Consider the following 17,596-nt stretch of genomic DNA (forward strand, 5'->3'; position numbering starts at 1 on the left):
GATGCCTGCAAGGAGGAATTGTATTTAGCCCTCCAGCACTAAGCACAGCTGCCTGCCTGCACCCCTCTACCTAGGAACAGACATGTGCAAAGCTCTGTAATACGCCTGCTTTGCTCTTACAAAGACAAGTCCCCCACAGGGAAGTCTACTTCTTGCGTGTAGAGGAGGTGGAAAGGATGCGGTTGCACAGCACTGGTGTTCAAGCAGGCTCTCTCATATTCAAGGAATCAGCTTTATGTGGATATCACTACAAGTCTAAGGTAAAGGGCAGAGACAGGAGTCATGCAAAGCACTGAAAATCAGGTTGCAACACGTAGCCATTGCTACATCTCCCACAGACTCCTTTTCCTAGGAGCTTACAGATGTTAGGATTTAGAGAACTAACCCTACAGCTAACTCAGTCTCCAAGCTTCTGACCCCATTTGACAGCTACCTAAAGCCTAAGGCTCAAGGACAGAGGCCTAAGGTCTTGGATGGGTTTTCCTAGAAGGTAAATGCCGAGCTAGCGTATACAACACGTGAGCTACCCAATCTGAGCAGTCCCTGCAAACAAGCTAAGGATGAGGCAGCCACCTCCAATACTGCAGAGCCAAAAGATGTCCCCAAAGACCACTGTGGGTGAAAGCAATGAGTTGGCAAGGGGACAAGAACTGATGGCCTAACTATCCTTGGTTATTTCAGCACAGAATTACTGACTACCTCTGAGCGAAACTATCTAGCAAAGTATTTTCTTAAAAAAGTCAGAGTCAGAGCAGCTGAAGCTATACACAAACTCTGTCTCATTAAGGGGGGGGGGAGGAGAAGGGAGGAAGAAGACGTCAAAAGGTTTATAGTTTTGATTTTCTCTTTTGAGACAACGTTTTGTTTGGAAATTTAATGAAAAAAAAGTGTTGAAAGTTGCATTTTAAGTAGACTGAAATATTGCATTGGGTCTAAATACCCTCTGCCTCATAAACTTCTTTTGTTTGACTAGAGAACTAAAAACTCGGTTCTTCATACAGTTACCCTCGTGGGTTTGACTTTGCATCCCCCAGGACAAGATTTGTGTTGCTCCGTTGATCCAGTCTGTTTTACCGGCAGCCAAAATTTCAAAACATTTCCCTTTAAAGAGCAATCTTCTATACCTGTATTGACTTGAGCTCTGATGAGGAGAAAACCAAAGTCTAATGGGAACAGAAAGCATAAAGAAGAGATGTAGGGCTGTTCCAGAATTTATGCAGGGCAAGCTTTTTCAGGGAAGAAAAAATAAAATTGTGAAGTTTAACGGAAAAGAAGTTATAGCTGGGGCTCCCCAGCTGCCAGTTTCTAACACAGTCAATGTCTTGGCTACTGAAGGTTGAAGCATGCTCATAAGTATGGATAGCAGAGCGCACAAGATATATTATTTATTTTGAGGAACACCCTGCAATTATTCCTGACATATTGTGTAATTAGCCAAAATTACATCATATTCACCCAGAGCAAAACAGAAGATAGCATCAACATTATGTGTGAGCCCACAAGCACAGAGCGCATTTCATTCGGGTGCGAACGTGACTCCATGAACCAACCAAGCATGTGCCTGTTCCTGGCTGCCATGGGCCATGCCAGCTCCCAAGCAAGTGCCCACAAAAGGAAAACATCAGGAATAAACCCCACACCTTCCCCACAACAGCACTGGGAGCTCTAGTGCTGCATGAAGATTTAGGAAATGGGTATGCCCATCCTTCAGAGCTTTTGGGTGCACACTACTGCACCCCAACTTTGTGGAGGGCTCCATGACAGACTATCCAGCTTCCCTCACCTTGAAGTGTCCCATGCAAGGAATCAGATCACTAATAGTCCTCACACGAACAGAGCAGAAACCATCCCTGCTGTTCACGCCTGCCACAACACTGTGATTTGTGCTGTTCTCAGATGCTAAATCTCTCTGCTTCCTCCATCAATCCAATAGGCCTGAAATATTGCAGGAACACTGAGAAGTCCCTCATACAAACAAAACACACTACAGAAACTACTACACCATTCTTTCACCCTGTTCTGCATGCCTAGAAAAGTAAATTAATTAAAATAGAAAATGGACAGAACATGGCATCAACAAGAGCTGAGTACGAATCAATCACTTAAGATGCTCTCAGTCTTGGGGAAGGCACCTAGTCCAACGCCAGCCCATAGAAGAGCCTTGGGTAATCACCACGTGGCAACACAGGGTAAAATTTGGGTCCCAGTGTCACCCTGCAAGCATTCAATAAAACTCGGCAATAATGTCCCTTTTTGCTAGTCTTCCTCAGGCGCTCCCTCGGCATTTTTCCAAAGGGATAAGAGGTGTGAGATTTCTTTATTTAACAGGTAATGAGCTTGTGGCATGGAAAAATTAAAGCTCAAATCAGCTGGGTTACATTCTAAGAATTTTTTTGCTTATTGCACTAATGCAGCTCAATCCTTCCTATATCATTTTTTGACTCAAAACTGTGATGTTACTAAATTTCAACAAATCTTATACAACACCCAAACGTATAAAGAAAATGCCTGCTTGTGACACTCTGTTTTGAAACAACGTTACACTTCAAAGAGCAAGATCATGCTAAAATTGGCCAGACCCAGCCACCTGACTTACAGCTTTATTTCCCTTCTGCTTTGTGTAAATACAAGGTTCTTTTACCTGCAAAATTACTTTAATTTTCCATCTAAGCCACAGGTTTCTTTCAGCCTAATGAAAACTCTGGGTGTGAGAAAGCCATAATTCCATCTAAAGCTCTGTTTTAAATAAGGATGATGTTTCCTGGTTTGTATCTCACTACAAACACCTTGTTCCTGATACTGGGTGGCTGCAAACAGCGAGCTCCCTCCCATGAGATGCCTGTACTCAGGATGACACAGTGCAGATGGAGCAAAACCAGAAAATCTGCCTCCGCAACAGGTCTCCAAACACAGCTCCTGCTTCTCCAGCTTCCCAAGAGCCACTCACTGCCTGCTGGCTCAGGAGCTCTCAAACTTCACCTGGTGGTTTCTAATCACTTGGGAGCTGCTAAGGGATGCTCTCTAGCTCTAAAACCTAAAATTCACCTAAAGGAATTCACCCACCTAAACTGTGGGTTTGGAGAAGAAGAAAAAAATATAGTAGAAGAAATGTTTAAAGGAGCAGAGAAGGTAGAAGTGGCACAGAAGTAAATGAAATATAAGCCAAAACAAATGTTTATAAGTTTTTAAATAACAATGCTGTGCAGTAGCCAGCAGGCAGACCCCATATTGAAAAGCATAAAACCAAACTACACAAAGGCAGCAGAGAACTGGTGGTTAAACTGCATGCTCTGCTAGCCCTTTGAGCCACTGTCATAGAAAAATACCACAAGAGCATGATGTCAGCCACCAGAGGATGCCCACACCAACAGCTGCAGGTTGATAACTGATGTAGAGCATAAAGGCAGCCAGCAATTCCAACTCAGATCCAGTTACAGGAGCTGTGCCAGGGAAAGGACTGGCTCAGGAGTGGGTGGATGGTCCAAGTCCCTCACCTGCTCTGCTGGTTTTGGCTAGGATAGAGTTAATAACACGGAGATGCTTTCCTTACTGATAAGCAGTACTCAGAGTCAAAGCCTCTCCTGCTTCTCACCCCATCCCACAAGTGAGGCTTAATGTATAAAGGTGAGGAAATTTGAGTTTTATTCCTTGTGTTCGAAGTAACCATTACATGTGATGAAGCCTGGCTTTCCTGGGTATTACTGAATGTGTTCCTGACAATAGGAAGTACTGAATAAATTCCTTGTTTTGTTTTGCTTGTATGTGTGGTTTTTGCTTTAAACTGTTTCTGTCTCAACCCATGAATATTCTCACTTTTACTCTTCCGACTGTCTCCCCCATCCCACCAAGGGGGAGTGAACAAGCCACTGTGTGGAGCTTTAGTTGCCAGCTGAGGTTACACTGTGACACCTGCCAATGTGTGATTCCTGCATCTCCTGCAGCTCAGCAGCTCCCAGATCCCTGGGGAGCATCCTTCAGCAGCTCCTGTGCGCTTCCCAGCCCCAGGGTCAGGCCCTGGAAACCAAAACCACTGTGGTTTTTTTCTAATTTCTCCCTGCTTTTCAATTCTCTGAAAGATGTGGACTGCCTCTTTGCAGTCTGGCTTCACTTGCAGCAGTCTCATACTGCTTGACCTTAGTAAACATTTTTGGATTTGGAAGTGAAGGAAATGTAATTATTTGGTAGTTGAGGCAGTATGAGTAGTAAGTGCTAAAGTGAAGAAACTACATGTGCAGCCAGGAAAGGGAGGGAACAGTAAACTATGCCATTCTAGATAAATATCAATTAAGAGCATGTTCTATTAACCCCAAGACCTGATTCTTTTATTCCTTCATTTCAATCCAAGATGCTTAAATATATCAAAAAAGGAACATTTTGGTAAGGCGCAGGGGACGTATCTTTATCAAGATCACAATTAGCTTTCAGAAACAAGTAACAGAATTATATTGCCTCTCTGTGGATATTTTGCCAGTTCACAGCATGTAGCCGTCCACTGGATGCAACACATCCCCCAGCACGCTGCTGGAGAAAGAGAGAGACAGCAGTGCCTTGGGGAGAAAGCTCTGCACAGGCAGATGCTGCTGCAGGATGGGGGAGAAGCTCTGTGCTCTCCATCGCTGTAGTGGCTACATCTAGCCCTGGATCTTTACCTTCAAATCCAGCCCGCACCATTTGAGTCAACCAGCCATTTCCCATCTCCTCTCTTCTGACATTTATCAAACGAGCCAAACACTCAAAACATTAACTACCCTGAAAAGACCCCAGAAAGAAAGAGAAGGAGCACAGGCAGGTGGCAGCATAACCACTCCCCTCCTTTCACTACAGCTGCCCACCTTCTGGCCAGAGAAGTGCCACAGGTCCCCAGCAGAGGGTCTCTCTTTGTGAGCATGATGGTGCCAAGGACCATCCAAACTAGAGTTCATCCTACTGCTCAGGAGTAGCTGAAGGAGAAGGGGGCACTGATGCAAGACAGACTCTGAAGGAGATGTCCTTTGGACAAAATCCCCCCTTCCTCCCACGTACAAATTCAGGTAACAACAGATGCACATGCTGCCAGAAAGAGACATGAGCTGCTTTTGCTACCTCCACCCTTTCCCTGACTCAAGCTAGCATCTGCACAAGAGTTTGATACTCCTCCCAACTTAGAGCTCTGCCAGGAGCCACACAACCCCATGCAGCACCTCTTTAGCAGGACACCAGACACAGCAGCACAGTCAGCTCCCTGTGATATTAGGCTAAAGGGACAAACCCAAAGCCACGGAGAAGATGCATGAGCAGAGCTGCAAAACCCTGTTAGGTGATGATGCTGTTTCCAGCGTTAACAGCTCACTCCTTGGGGAAAGAGCAGAAAGCAGAAATGCCTGGAGCCACTGCACAGAGCCAGCCCTCCCCATTACACCAGGAACTAGCCAGCAGCTCATCCCTGAGGACACAAAGGGCTCAGGCCACCACCCTGCCTCTGAGCCCATGGTTTTGTTCCTCAGCTACCTCCAGCCAGGACATCCTGGACTGTGCACAGGACAGCAGAGGTGCCTATCTGGTGTCAGGGCACATCAAGCTAAATTTTCTCAGCAGCCATGTAAGCTCCACCAGGTTTTCAGAGAGCTCCAATTCAGTACTTGGAACAAGCACACAGTCATTTATCTATGCTGCAGCGTGGGGGCTGGAAAAGCTGGAGTGGTCTCCCTGAACAGTGAATACCACAGTCGTGTTCCACAGCTCTCTAGAAAGCTGCCTTCTGGTTTACCATTTTGAAAATGTGCCATAGCTGCTATTTTCAGAGACAGTACTGTCAGAAAGCTGTAGCCCTACAGCCCTGCTACCATGCTGCAAAAACTGACTGTCCACGTTGACTCCGCTGGGAGCATGCACACATACACCCACTCTACCTTTATAAACAACTTATTCCAGGAGCCCCCACTAGCGGTGTTCACTGGGTGAAGGGCACAAAGGGTGTCTGTGACTCTACTACAGCTTTTAACAGAGATGCAAAGTCAAATCAGCCTTTAGAAAGGCTGTGTTATTTCCAGATTCTGCTACATATCAGAGCAGGGAAAAGGTAAAATGATAGAAGTAGTAGTTCGCTTTAGGCTCAGAAAGCTTAATATATTAATACAAAGAATATTGTGTTAGCTAGCAAATAGAAATAAACCATGCATTGAACAGTAGAACAGAGAGAAAGGTGTGGCTCCCTGATAGACTGCAGTGTGTGCAGCCTAAGTACAGATTAGGTGATTTTGGTACAGGTCACTTCACAAGAGACTTCCAAGACTACGGCACAACAGTAGTGCAGCCATGCAGTGATGCTAGGACAGAACATAACACGGAGCATAAGGAAATGTATGTGTATTTAAAGGTTAGTTCTCTGAACCGCTTTCCCAGAACTTCTCTCTTGGTCATCTTCTGCCAAGCCACAGAGTTTGCAAATATGAAAGGGATGTCAATCTCTCTCATGTTTTGCTTGTTAAAATTCTTGCTTTCGTTTTAATAACAATAAATCACTGTTTGGTTTCAACTGTGTGGGAGTAGGAAACTCCCAGAAATAACATGCACATGACTGTTCAGAGGGATGGATCAAATTGAATGAATGCCAGAGAGATGAAACAAACACCTACCCGGTCACCACGCTATCTGGCAGTTCACGGTGCGCCCATTTTGGGAGGAGAAAGAAGGAAAATAAGACCAAGCAAGTTTGCACTATCTCCTCAACATAATGAGACTCATGACCATGTTTGTCTCTCACAGGAGTAAGATGCTTTCGATCTCTTCACCGCCTGCGGGAGCTCTGCTCCCCACACTGCCACGGTCAAACTACTGAGCCTTTTTTTGTAACAGATATCTTATCTGTTAAAATATGCAATATCTGGAATTATTCTGCTAAATTCAACAAAGCAAGATAGGAAAAAAGGAAGGAAGAAAATCTTCATTTCTGTATTTTCAGAACTCAAGCTTTTGTTTTTTTACTTCAAAACATTTCATTTAGAAGCATACCTGAAACTTACAGAAAAATACACATATAAAAATCCTTCAAATGAAATTACATCCATTTTTTCCCCCAAAACCCCAATTATATCAGTCAATGATAAACTGATTTATATGGATCTTCTATTTTGTAAGGAGGAAAAATGATCACTCATGAAGCTCTTTTCACTCTGGCTTTTCCATTTGGCTGATGACAGAGGAATCAATCATTTGCATTGCTCTAATGGCGAACCTCCGCTGCTGGCTAATGATTTGCACTGCTCCCACAAGCACAGCTACCCCCGAGGCCACGGGGAGAGAAGATATCCATCCCTCTAGGAGCTTGGATGACTTCCATGGATTTTCTTGGCATCAATGATACCCAGTCCAGAACTAGTAGGAAGTGGCTTACTGACTGACATGCTCACTCGCAAGCTGAATTGAAAAGCGGGCTGGCCACTGAGTTTTCCATGCTCTGGAGTAAGCCGGGAACCTGCAGTTCTTCCCCAGATTTTAGAGCCAAAGAGCTCAGGGTTGCTATCTGAACCCCCTCTTCCCAGTAACAAAGCACAGACACACACCGTGACAGTCACCACAGCTGCAAGTCACGAATGTGTGCGATACCACCCCCGGGGATCAATTTGATAAAGCGAAACCCATCTGCCAAGCTGTCATGAGCAGGAGGGAGCCTCTTCCCCCCTTTCTGATTATTTCAGCATTCATTAGCACCAGTGGGTGCAGAAGGAGCTTACGGTACCAACGGGAAGACCTCTCTGACAACAGTCTGCCCCAAACAAGGCGGACACACGCCCTTCTCCTTGACATTATCTAAGCTCATGTTTGGCCAGTCACTTGGCACACGTGCCCTCATCTCAGCTAGTACTTCGAACAGCTCTTACTGGCAAGGAGATGTCAAGATTTCCAGGCATTTCCATTCCCTCCAGACACTCCTAAAAGACAGGGCGCAGCAACTCCTGCAGAGGAGCAGGCAGAACAATGTGACGGAGCCCTCCTTGGCTGGGCACGTGCCCAGACACGCAAACACACGCTATGGAAAAGTGCTGGGATCCAGCCTGAATCCCAGTGCAGACAACAGCTATATGCTGAGATAATGCAGCCAGCATTAGGACACTGTAGCAACAGAGGGGACAAATTCCACAGGTCAGGCAGATATTACAGCTGTTCTGAGACAAGCCACTCCATAAAAGCAGGCAAGGGCTATAACAAATTTAATGGGAAGCTAAAAAGGTGGTTTTTTACCATGAGCTTCAATCATCATTTTCACCCTGCATGAAATCAGAAAGGACTTCAGGACTTAACTCGTGGAATTTAACAGCTTGCAGAGATGACAGACTTCTCAAGTGTTTTAAATGAATCTCCGAATGAACAAAGTCCTTCTGTGTCCTTCAACTAAAGTTGCTCTTAGATTTTGCTTATACTGCTGCAAAAATATCTACATACGTATATTTTAAATTTCAAATCTCTACTTATTATTCAAAACTAGAAATACTGAAAAGGGGAAACATTTTAAGTTAGTGCTTTATTTTTCTGTGAGCCATTTCCTTCACTGTGGAAAAAGCCTTTAGATCTCCTTAAGGAAAAGGACCCTTTCCCTGAAGGAGCACAAAATACATATCAGACAGAAGAAAACCAGACCAAAACAACACAGATTTTTTTTTTTTTTTTTTTCCCAGGGTATAAAACATGTTTGAGACTGATCTACACGTTCTGAGGTGGAAACTCAACTAGAGAAGCAATGCCTGAAGGGCCAGAGACAATGCTACACAGTGCCTGGTGTTGCCTGACCCACAGCTTCCTGAATTCAAATACGATTTCCCCAGCTAACAACACCCTTTCAGTTCCTTTTACTCAAAATTCCCCTACCACCACTCCTCTCCCCAGATACTGTGCCTGATGCTCCAGTCCGTTTCCCTTCATGAAAGGCCCCCAGACTCCTCAGTTTTGCCATTCAGTGACCATGGCATGAGGGAAGGCCAACTCCACCCCAGGTCTCCGTGGTGAGCTCTGCCCAAGAATATGGCCAGTGAAGCAGTAGCCACAGCTTTCACAAAGAAGCTGCACCCACCAGCTCAGGGCTTCTAGCCTGTTACAAAACAGCTGAAGAAGGGACATGCCTGGATGCTTTAATTCAGCCACAAAGAGGATGAAACTACTAGGTTCAACCATTTGTTGGCAGAGAAGTCATGTAGAGAGAGCTCCTTTGTCTAGTCTTCTACATTCAACTCTAAGATCTATCATTCACTGATGAAGGATCCATCTCTTGAACTTGCACCAAAAAGCCACGCCACACGTCATTTCTTTTGAAACCTCAATCAAGCTACTATGTTAAAAGCAAAATATATAATCTAATGTTTTCTAGCTGTACCTTATACATACAAACACACAGGTGCTGTTCAACACACACATATTTTGCTTGGCACCTGCACAATTGCAGCCAGTGACCTGTGTTAATTTATAATAATGGAATTAAGCCCACTTGTCCAAATTTCAGCTTACTCCATTGCACTCAGCACCCTTATTTGCCCCATCTTAAACTGATAAATCATCTTTAAGCCAAACACATGCAAGAGAGATAAAAACCACACAGCATGCAAGTAAGAGCTGCCCTTGCCCATCAGAAAAGCAGATGAAAAAAGAGCTCAGCTTAAAACATGGTGCCTCTTGCAACCAACAAATGAGATATTTCTGCAGTCTATTTTCCCTGGGAGCTGATAGCTTTAATTATACAAGATGTCCCTGCATGGACCTGGTTCCCTATAGTTTGACAAAACCCACAACTATTCATGCCCTCTGCCGAGCCAGCCTGAACTGCTACCAGGTGGGAATTCTTTCTTCCCTCGTGAGAGCAGGAGTATTTCACTCTCACGGTGCCCAGACTGCAAAGTGGAGTACAAGGTGCCAGGCAGCGCAAAGTAACTCTGCTTGCGTGCATTTCTATTACATATTTTAGTTACAGCACTGTTTGAGCTACGTATTAAAAACACTTAAATGATGTAAGCTTACACAGTTACTTTTACAAAAACAAGGACCAAAGGAAACCTGAGGCACCATCGGATTTACATTTTGGTAATGGTGCGAGTTGCTACAGCTCCACCATCACTGCATCGTAAGCAAACTGGCCGTGGGGGTCCCAAAGCACAGCGTGCTGGAAGGAGCATCAGGAACTAGGTCTCTGTGTCAGGTAACTGCTTTGTGTCTTGCTATTGCCTTCTGTAAAATGGGAAGAATCCTCACCATTTAGTAGAGCTTGTTGAGTACCACTGATGAACATCACTCTGTAAATATGAAGAGTTTTAACAGTTACTCCCCACAGTCGTAAACCGAGGTCACGTTTAAAAAGGTAAAGACAGTTCCCCTAGCACTGCACCATTTCCAAATGGGATTGTGCCCCTTTTGAACAGGGATGTTTCTCATGTTCTTTTCAGTGCCTTGCAAACTACTGAGCCAGCGTGTCATTAAGTACACATAATCACTGAGGTTGTGGATCACTGCACAATGTATGCACGTTTCTTTAAACCAGTTTAAACTCATTTGCATGTCATTTTCTATGCAGAAGGGCGCTTCTGCAATGAATAAGTTATCTGGGCACAATACACTCTCTGAACAAACAATCCAAATAGCAGCAAACCCAGAGGCATGCTGCCTCCTGAGCAGCACACCTGAGCTCAGAAATAGGATGTACCAGTGAAATAAATCTCTATTTAAAAGATGGATATAGGACCAGACACAGTCCACAGCCTCGGAAAGGATACATAATTTTTTTTTAAAGCTACTTAATTCCTCTACTCTAATTTTATAAAATGAATGCAGTACTGGTTATGAGTTGACTGACAGCTCTAAAGACTGAACAGTTCTATTTTTACAGCACTGAGTAGCATTGATCCTTCTCTAAAGTCAATAAAAAGTCTTCCTTAAACCACTATGGTCCATAGGTTATTGAGCATCTGCCTCAGCATGAAAGTCTGTGCAAGTTGAGAGAATTCTTAGAATTCGTCAATTCTTCAGAGGCATTTAGTGAGTCCAAAGAAAGTGGAATCGGACCTGTGCATCTGGGAGTGCTGTGGCAGGGACAACAAAAAGCCTCACCAACCACACCCTGCTGTAAAAGTCATTCAAACTTTAAAGAGACAAAGCATCTTGAAATCCGGGTAACAGGTGTAGACTTCCCAGCCCTTTTAGTCCTTGAAGGACCCCGCTACTAAGTAGCAGATGGAAATGGGGAGCAAAAAGGAATGGCAAAATATTCATCAAAACTTCCAGGTCCCACTCTTGATCTTACAAAAAGTGATTCCTGAGACAAAATGACCACACTTTATGGGCAAAAGCCATCTTTTGCTCAGGGCTCTCAGTTGAACATATTTAGGATGGTCCAGCAAGTTACCACTCATCATAACTTGAGAAGAAGAACAAAAAAAGCAATCAATGCTTTTTTCCCTTTGAATCTTTCAAGTCATGCTGTATTTCAGATATTTTGCATTCTCTTTTAGTAACTGCTTTAAATCAGACTGTTAAAGGGTCTGGTTTTCACAGTCTAACCCATGCATTGCTAGTCTTGAAGCATTTTGCTAGCTAAACATAGTTCCTGCCCCACAACCTGTGAATCAGGAGTGCTGACAGCAATCCAGAGGAATTATTTTTTTCCCTTTATTAACAACAGTAAGTAGCCTTCTATGGTGAGGCTCTCCTCCTATTTTTTTTTTGTCCCTCTCTTGAGTACAGGTCACGTACCTCAACCTACAGACCCGAAGAGCAGCCTGCAGCTCTGACACTTTGCTATAAAGTCATGACTGACAGAATTCGGATGTGGAAAAGGTGCTTCATGAAGAGACTAATCAACAAACAAAATATTAACGTATATGGAAAACACAGGAGAATTACACAAAGGGGTGGTACGACACAAAGAGTTTAGTAAATAAGGATCCCTCTTTTAACCAGGATACTGAAGGACACCTGAGGAAAGTACACGTTCACGGCGGATTCTCAAACCAATCTGTCTTCTTACCTTATTGGTGACCTATAACAGTGAAAAAATAAAGGAAGAGGTAAATAATAATTCCACTGAGAAATCGCAGAGGGCCTAGTCTTGCCAGGTACCGAGTTCTTGCATCTACCAAGGAGAGCTGAGAGCTCCAAGTGCCACTCAGAATTGAAACTGGGTGGTGGGAATTCATCATGGAAACGTGAGCAACACGTACGCTACGGATGAAGTTTTCCACAAGGAACCAAAACTGAGCACACGCATAAAAAGAGAGCAAAAGGAGAAGAAAAAAAATAAAAAAAAAAAAGACTGCCCTAAAATGCATTTCTCAGTCCTTGCAAGCTCACTTTCAGGTGCAACAGTCGTGCAGCTGCCAACTGCAAAGCTTTCTGAGCTAATGAAATTCCCCATGCAACTCCGCTCGAGAAGTAGCACTTGATGGATCTAGTTATCAAACGGCCACAATTCTAATTGATCCTCAGTTTATCGATTTCCTTGTCACTATGCAAAAAATAAGAGGAGACCGTTTAAAAAGCCTGTCTACGGGGAGGTGGAAAAATACAGTCCGGGGCGAGGCTGGCACGGAGGATGCTGTCGGGCCCCCCTCGGGCAGAGGGATGCTGGAGGCTGCTCGGCGTCCTCCCATCGCACCATCCCGGGCGAGGAGACCCGCCGGGGCCGGGGGAAAGCGGAGCGCGGGGCGAGCCCGTTCCCAGCCGGCTCTCGGAGCCGGCAGCCCCCCCCTCCTCCCCCCGCGGCCCCGGCCCGTCGTACTCACCCGGTCTCCTCCTCACCGGCCTTTTCCTGCCGCTGCAGAAGCGCACTTTGCTGAAGACCCCCAGGACGTGCCTCTCGCAGAGGGAGCGCCCGTCCTTGCTGGGGCTGGAGCGGCGCTTGGAGGCGGACACCCGGTCGCTGTTGGACTCCCTCGCCTGCCGCTTCTGCCGGATCAACGAGCTGGCGATCGCCGCTGCCATCGCCGCTCATGGGCGCCCCGCGCCGCAGCTCCGAGTCCCGGCGAGCGCTCAGCCGGCCAGGCGGAGCCGGGCGCCCGGGAGAACGAGCATGTCCCGCCGCCGGGCCCCGCCGCCCATGGGTCCCGTCCCCGGGGAGCGCGGAGAGACCTTCCCCGGGCCGCGCCTCGCTGAGTCCGGGAGGCGTCCGAAGGGAGAGGCGGGTAGCGGAGAGGAGGACGCGCGGGTCCCCGCGGTGCGGTGCGGCTCCTCCGCCCCCCCCCGGCCGAGTCAGAGCCCCCCCGGGCCGCGGGCGGCGCCGGCCCCAGCGCGGAGGCTGCGAGGCGCGGCGCACATGGAGGCGGCTCCGCTCCGCACCCGCGCTCAGGGCGAGCCGCGCTGCATTTCTGTTCGCACTCCTCCTCTTCCTCTCTTCCCCGCGGGCGGGAGGAGAAGGGGGGGAAAAAAAGGGAGCAGCCGCGGGGAAAAAAAGGCCGGCGAACAAACAGAATTAAAAAAAAAAAAAATTTAAAAAGGTAAAAAAAAAAAAAAAAGGCGATACAGTAAAATTAAATTAAAAAAAAAAAAAAAAGCCTTGCCCCGGCCGCGGGCTCACATCGCCGCAGCTGCGCGCCCCGCGCTCACAGCGCCATGGCCCGCGCAGCCCCGCTGGCCGCCCGCAGCCCGGCTCTCCCCGACGGCAGCTCCCACATCGTCCGGCCCGGAGAGAGCCCGTTCGGCTCCGCGGCGGCCCCGGGCCCGGCTGCCGCGGCGGGAGGAGCGACGCGAGCCCGGGGAGGAGGCCGAGGGGGCGGGGAGGGTGCGGCTGCCGCTCCGCTCCGCTCCGCGCGGGGCTCAGGACGCTCCGCGGTGCCGCCCGACGGCGGCGGCGGGGCGGGGAGGAGCCGCCCGCATCCTCCGGGCCGGCCCGGGAGGGGCGAGGCGGGGGAAGGAGGGGCCGGGGAAGCCCCCCCCGCGGACGCCCACGCCGGCGGGGGAGCCCCGCAGCGGCCGGGGGGGAGCCGGGCTCCGGGAGAATTGCAGCTGCCGCCTGCTCGCCCTTCCCCTACGCAATCCTACGTGATCAAGGTGCGGATGAGACCAACGGAGCGGAGCGACTGCGGCTCCGCGGAGGCTCGGACGGGCTTCCCCGAGCCGGAGCCGCAGCCCCGCCCGCCCCCTCGCCCCGAGAAAGCCGCCGGGCTTTCCCCTCTTCTTTCTCCGTGGTTTTCCCCTCTCCCCTCGGCGCCCCGAGGGCTGCGGGGTCGCTGCCTCGTCGGGGCGGGCGCCGCCCGGCTGCCCCTGGGACCCGCGATCCCGAGGGGCCCCCGGGTGATCCAGAGAAATGAGGGTTGGTGCTGCTGTAAGAGCGGCGCTCCCCGGGTTTCGGGTTCGAGGAGCAGCTAAGGAGCGCAGGAGATGATGAGCGAGATGCCCGGGGGAGCGCACAGTGACCGGGGTGGGGGGACAAGGTAACTGAGCCGGGCGAGAACCGGAGGGCAGCAGGACACGACTAATCTAGTCCTGAAAGTGCTGGGATGAAGCATGAACCCAGCTGAAGAGGGCACTTGAAACCAGTCGGTGGGAATTGCCAACCTGCAAAATAATCTTTGTAACCACTTCTTGCAAGAACTTCAGCTTTAAACTATTTTAATGTATTAGGTAAAAAACCAACTGAAGCAACTACCCGCTGTGCCTGTAAAGATGAGACAAACTCTGGCATTACTTCCTCAGTTTCTCTCTTAAACCCTACACATGCCAAAATAAGGAATCAGGTTCTCCAGGAGAGAACAGGGGAGAAAGATACATGAAATAATTTGGAAGATATAAATATTTGGCTGTTGATCTATTTTTAACTGCTGCCAACTTTTTTTTTTTTGAGCAGAATTCACTGTCCCAATCAATAAAGATTTTTCTTTCCTTTCTTGTAACTAAAATGCTTCATATTTTAATTTTCTCTGCCGGATTATTTCACTTGACATCAAAGAATGTTGCAGTATAAGGTACAGGCATGGCCTAAAGAAAGCCGTTTGCAATCAGAGAATCACTGTCTGAACTGCCAGTGAATTATCCAAAGCTTCATCTTCAAAGGATGTAAGCAAATCTGATATCTTCCCAAGAAAGAGGTTTTCCATCTGTATATAAAGATACTTCCTTTTGCCTGTAGTCTTCAAATCTCTGGTAAAAGAATGCTGTGTTATCTCCCCATATTAGATAAGTTTCCGTTATTTTGACACGCAACTAATTTGTTTTCTTGTGGAGCCGTAAACTAGGAGCAGCAGCTCTGCACTTAAAAATGATCCTAATCAGTGATAAAGTTTGTCACGGCATTTTTAATGGGGTTTTTTTTTGGTGATTTGTGGATCTGAAAAGAGGGCTGCTGCAACTCTAAGAAGAAATGCTTCTCTCAGGTCTCTCTGCTTCTGCAGTGATGGAATTAAATTAAAGAAGAACTTGTGAAATTTAATATAATGTTGCATTTGCTAACACATGGGTCTGTCTGTATTTATAGACAGCCAAGGAGCCCAGGGGGTTTGGTTCTGAGCGCAGGCACAGTGCCATCAACTCCTGGTGACATTACTGGCGTGCACATCTGCTCTGCACCACTCTGGATCATGCCCCAGCTTAACAAAATTTTCTGAAGAGCCCATGCTTTTATAAACACCAAGCAACCCCAGAGTGGTCTTGAGCTGGAGAACAAAGAGCCGATCTCATCATGCTCCTGCACTCTCACTCTTGCAGGTGAAACATTAGTGGGCTGCCAGGTGAAAACAGAAAATTCTTCCATGTTTATTGGTCTCTACCATTGGAAGTTCTCTCCTTCAGCTTCCATTTAGGTAAACAGGGCTCAAAATATCTCCCATGTTCATCTGTATAAGCTACTCCTCTTTGAGCGCAGAGCAGCCTACGTTGTTCCATACCAATTAGCCGCTGATGAATCCAGGGACTCCATTCCTTGTTGCCACCAATGGGACCAAAGAAGTGGTCGATATGGTATTTTTCCTTAAGGTGCTTAATTTGATATATGTATACACACACACACACATATACATAATATAATAATCTCTATACTATATAATTATTAAGGCATTTTTTCTCCCCTGCCTCCTCTACCTTGGAGCTCCTCCTCACCTCCAGCCCCAGTCTGGAAAGCTGCACAGTGTGCACTATGAAGAGATAAGGAGATAATAGCACTGATTCACAAAATGAACAAGCAAGACAGTGTTTTGATCATGCTGGAGAGACACACCAATGCTCCTCCTGCAGTCTGTGGAGGATGGCCCCATCCTGCACGCAGGAGCAGGCAGAGTCAGACTCCCCATGGCTGTTGGAGAACCAGACTCACAGTACATATTAAATATCCCCATCCCACCTTAACCATACAGGAGCTTATGGATTAGGCGCTCACTGTGGAAGGGGACGAATATAAGCATTTCAAGACACTAATTTTTGAGGTTTTGTTCACATGATAAATAAGCTCTTCTGTCCTCAGTGCTGAAGTTAAAAATGAAGGCCTGGCTGACTTTCAGGGCTTTGGTGGCTTGAACAGAGAAGGGATCTAGAATTGCATTCCCTTACCTTCCTAAACAGAACAAATCTATCTAGGTCAAAAGGGAGGTTATTGGCATCTTTCCTTAGCAAAGTGCAATAATTCCCGCAGGGTTGCTAACAGAATATCCTGTTTATTTTTCATAAAGCCTTCAAAAGCCATGGGCTATATTTTGTAGAGTCAGTCATTAGGCATACCTCTGCTTTACTAATTCTGTACACACAGAGCTAACTACAAATGAACATGTATGCAGGGTTTTTTGCTGTTTTATCTGCATAGCCACTGAAAATGCATGCATGGAAGTTAAGGAAGAGATTTAAATTTAATACCACTTTAAAATGTATATGTGTATTACCGTAGTTTAATGGGGAAAAGAAAGATGCCCATCTCCAACCAATAATTATGAATGGCCTAATTCACCATTTTACAGCAGCATAGCAACAACTCTCTTCCAATAGGAAGGCACTGTTGAGTTTGAAATTCTGCATGCAGACAGACACCTCTTAAGAATTGTACCCAATTTCCACGCTGTGTATATTACATCTAAAATGTGCATTGCCAGGGCTGCTTATTAAGCAAAATTAAACCCATATCCATGTTTTATTAACTTTATTCTTTACAAGGTAGCCCCTTGTTGCATGTCTAGCATAATTAAAATTCATGCAGCTTTGGCATTCCCCAGTCTCTGTGCGTGGGTGGACTTATTTAAAAAAAAAACATGCCTGGGTAACCTGATAAAGAAAAGACCTTACAGTATTTTGCTCTTTTTGTGTGCAGGGTAATTCTGTTTACAATGCATGGGTTTATATCTGTGTTTGGATGCCTAATAAGTATTCACATGGCCACTTAGAAATATGCTGTTCGGGGAGAGAGATCTGGCCCTAAAACAGCAGCAGAGTACAAAAACTGGCTGGCTTTCTGGGCTTTTCTCGCAAAGCTGAGCTCTGAGCTGACTAGGCCTTTTAATAAACACAGAAGAGCCTGCATCATCTGATTGCTATATTAAAATAATTTATTTAATGGGCCTCTCACTCCCATTTTTGGCTTCAAAAATTCAATTAAAACAAAATTTGCAACTCATCATGAGGAATATTCATTAGTCTATGGGATGCCTTTAAAACCAGCTCTAGCCTG

At 46.5% G+C, this 17,596-nt stretch overlaps 1 protein-coding gene across 3 annotated transcripts in view; it reads right to left on the reverse strand.

Moving 5' to 3' along the window:
* Window positions 1-17,596, reverse strand: part of FGF12 (fibroblast growth factor 12) — a 220,888-nt gene that overhangs the window by 85,305 nt on the left and 117,987 nt on the right. The window contains exon 1 of one of the 3 annotated variants that reach the window (XM_069864857.1): window positions 12,738-12,957. The exons of the other annotated variants lie outside the window; for them this stretch is intronic. Coding sequence (XP_069720958.1) covers window positions 12,738-12,936 — 199 coding nt within the window. The 5' untranslated portion in view covers window positions 12,937-12,957. Of the gene's footprint in view, window positions 1-12,737; window positions 12,958-17,596 lie in introns of those variants that run through there. 3 annotated transcript variants of the gene reach the window in all.

Source organism: Phaenicophaeus curvirostris, chromosome 10 (assembly GCF_032191515.1).
Source record: "Phaenicophaeus curvirostris isolate KB17595 chromosome 10, BPBGC_Pcur_1.0, whole genome shotgun sequence".
NCBI classification, from domain to species: Eukaryota; Metazoa; Chordata; class Aves; order Cuculiformes; family Cuculidae; genus Phaenicophaeus; species Phaenicophaeus curvirostris.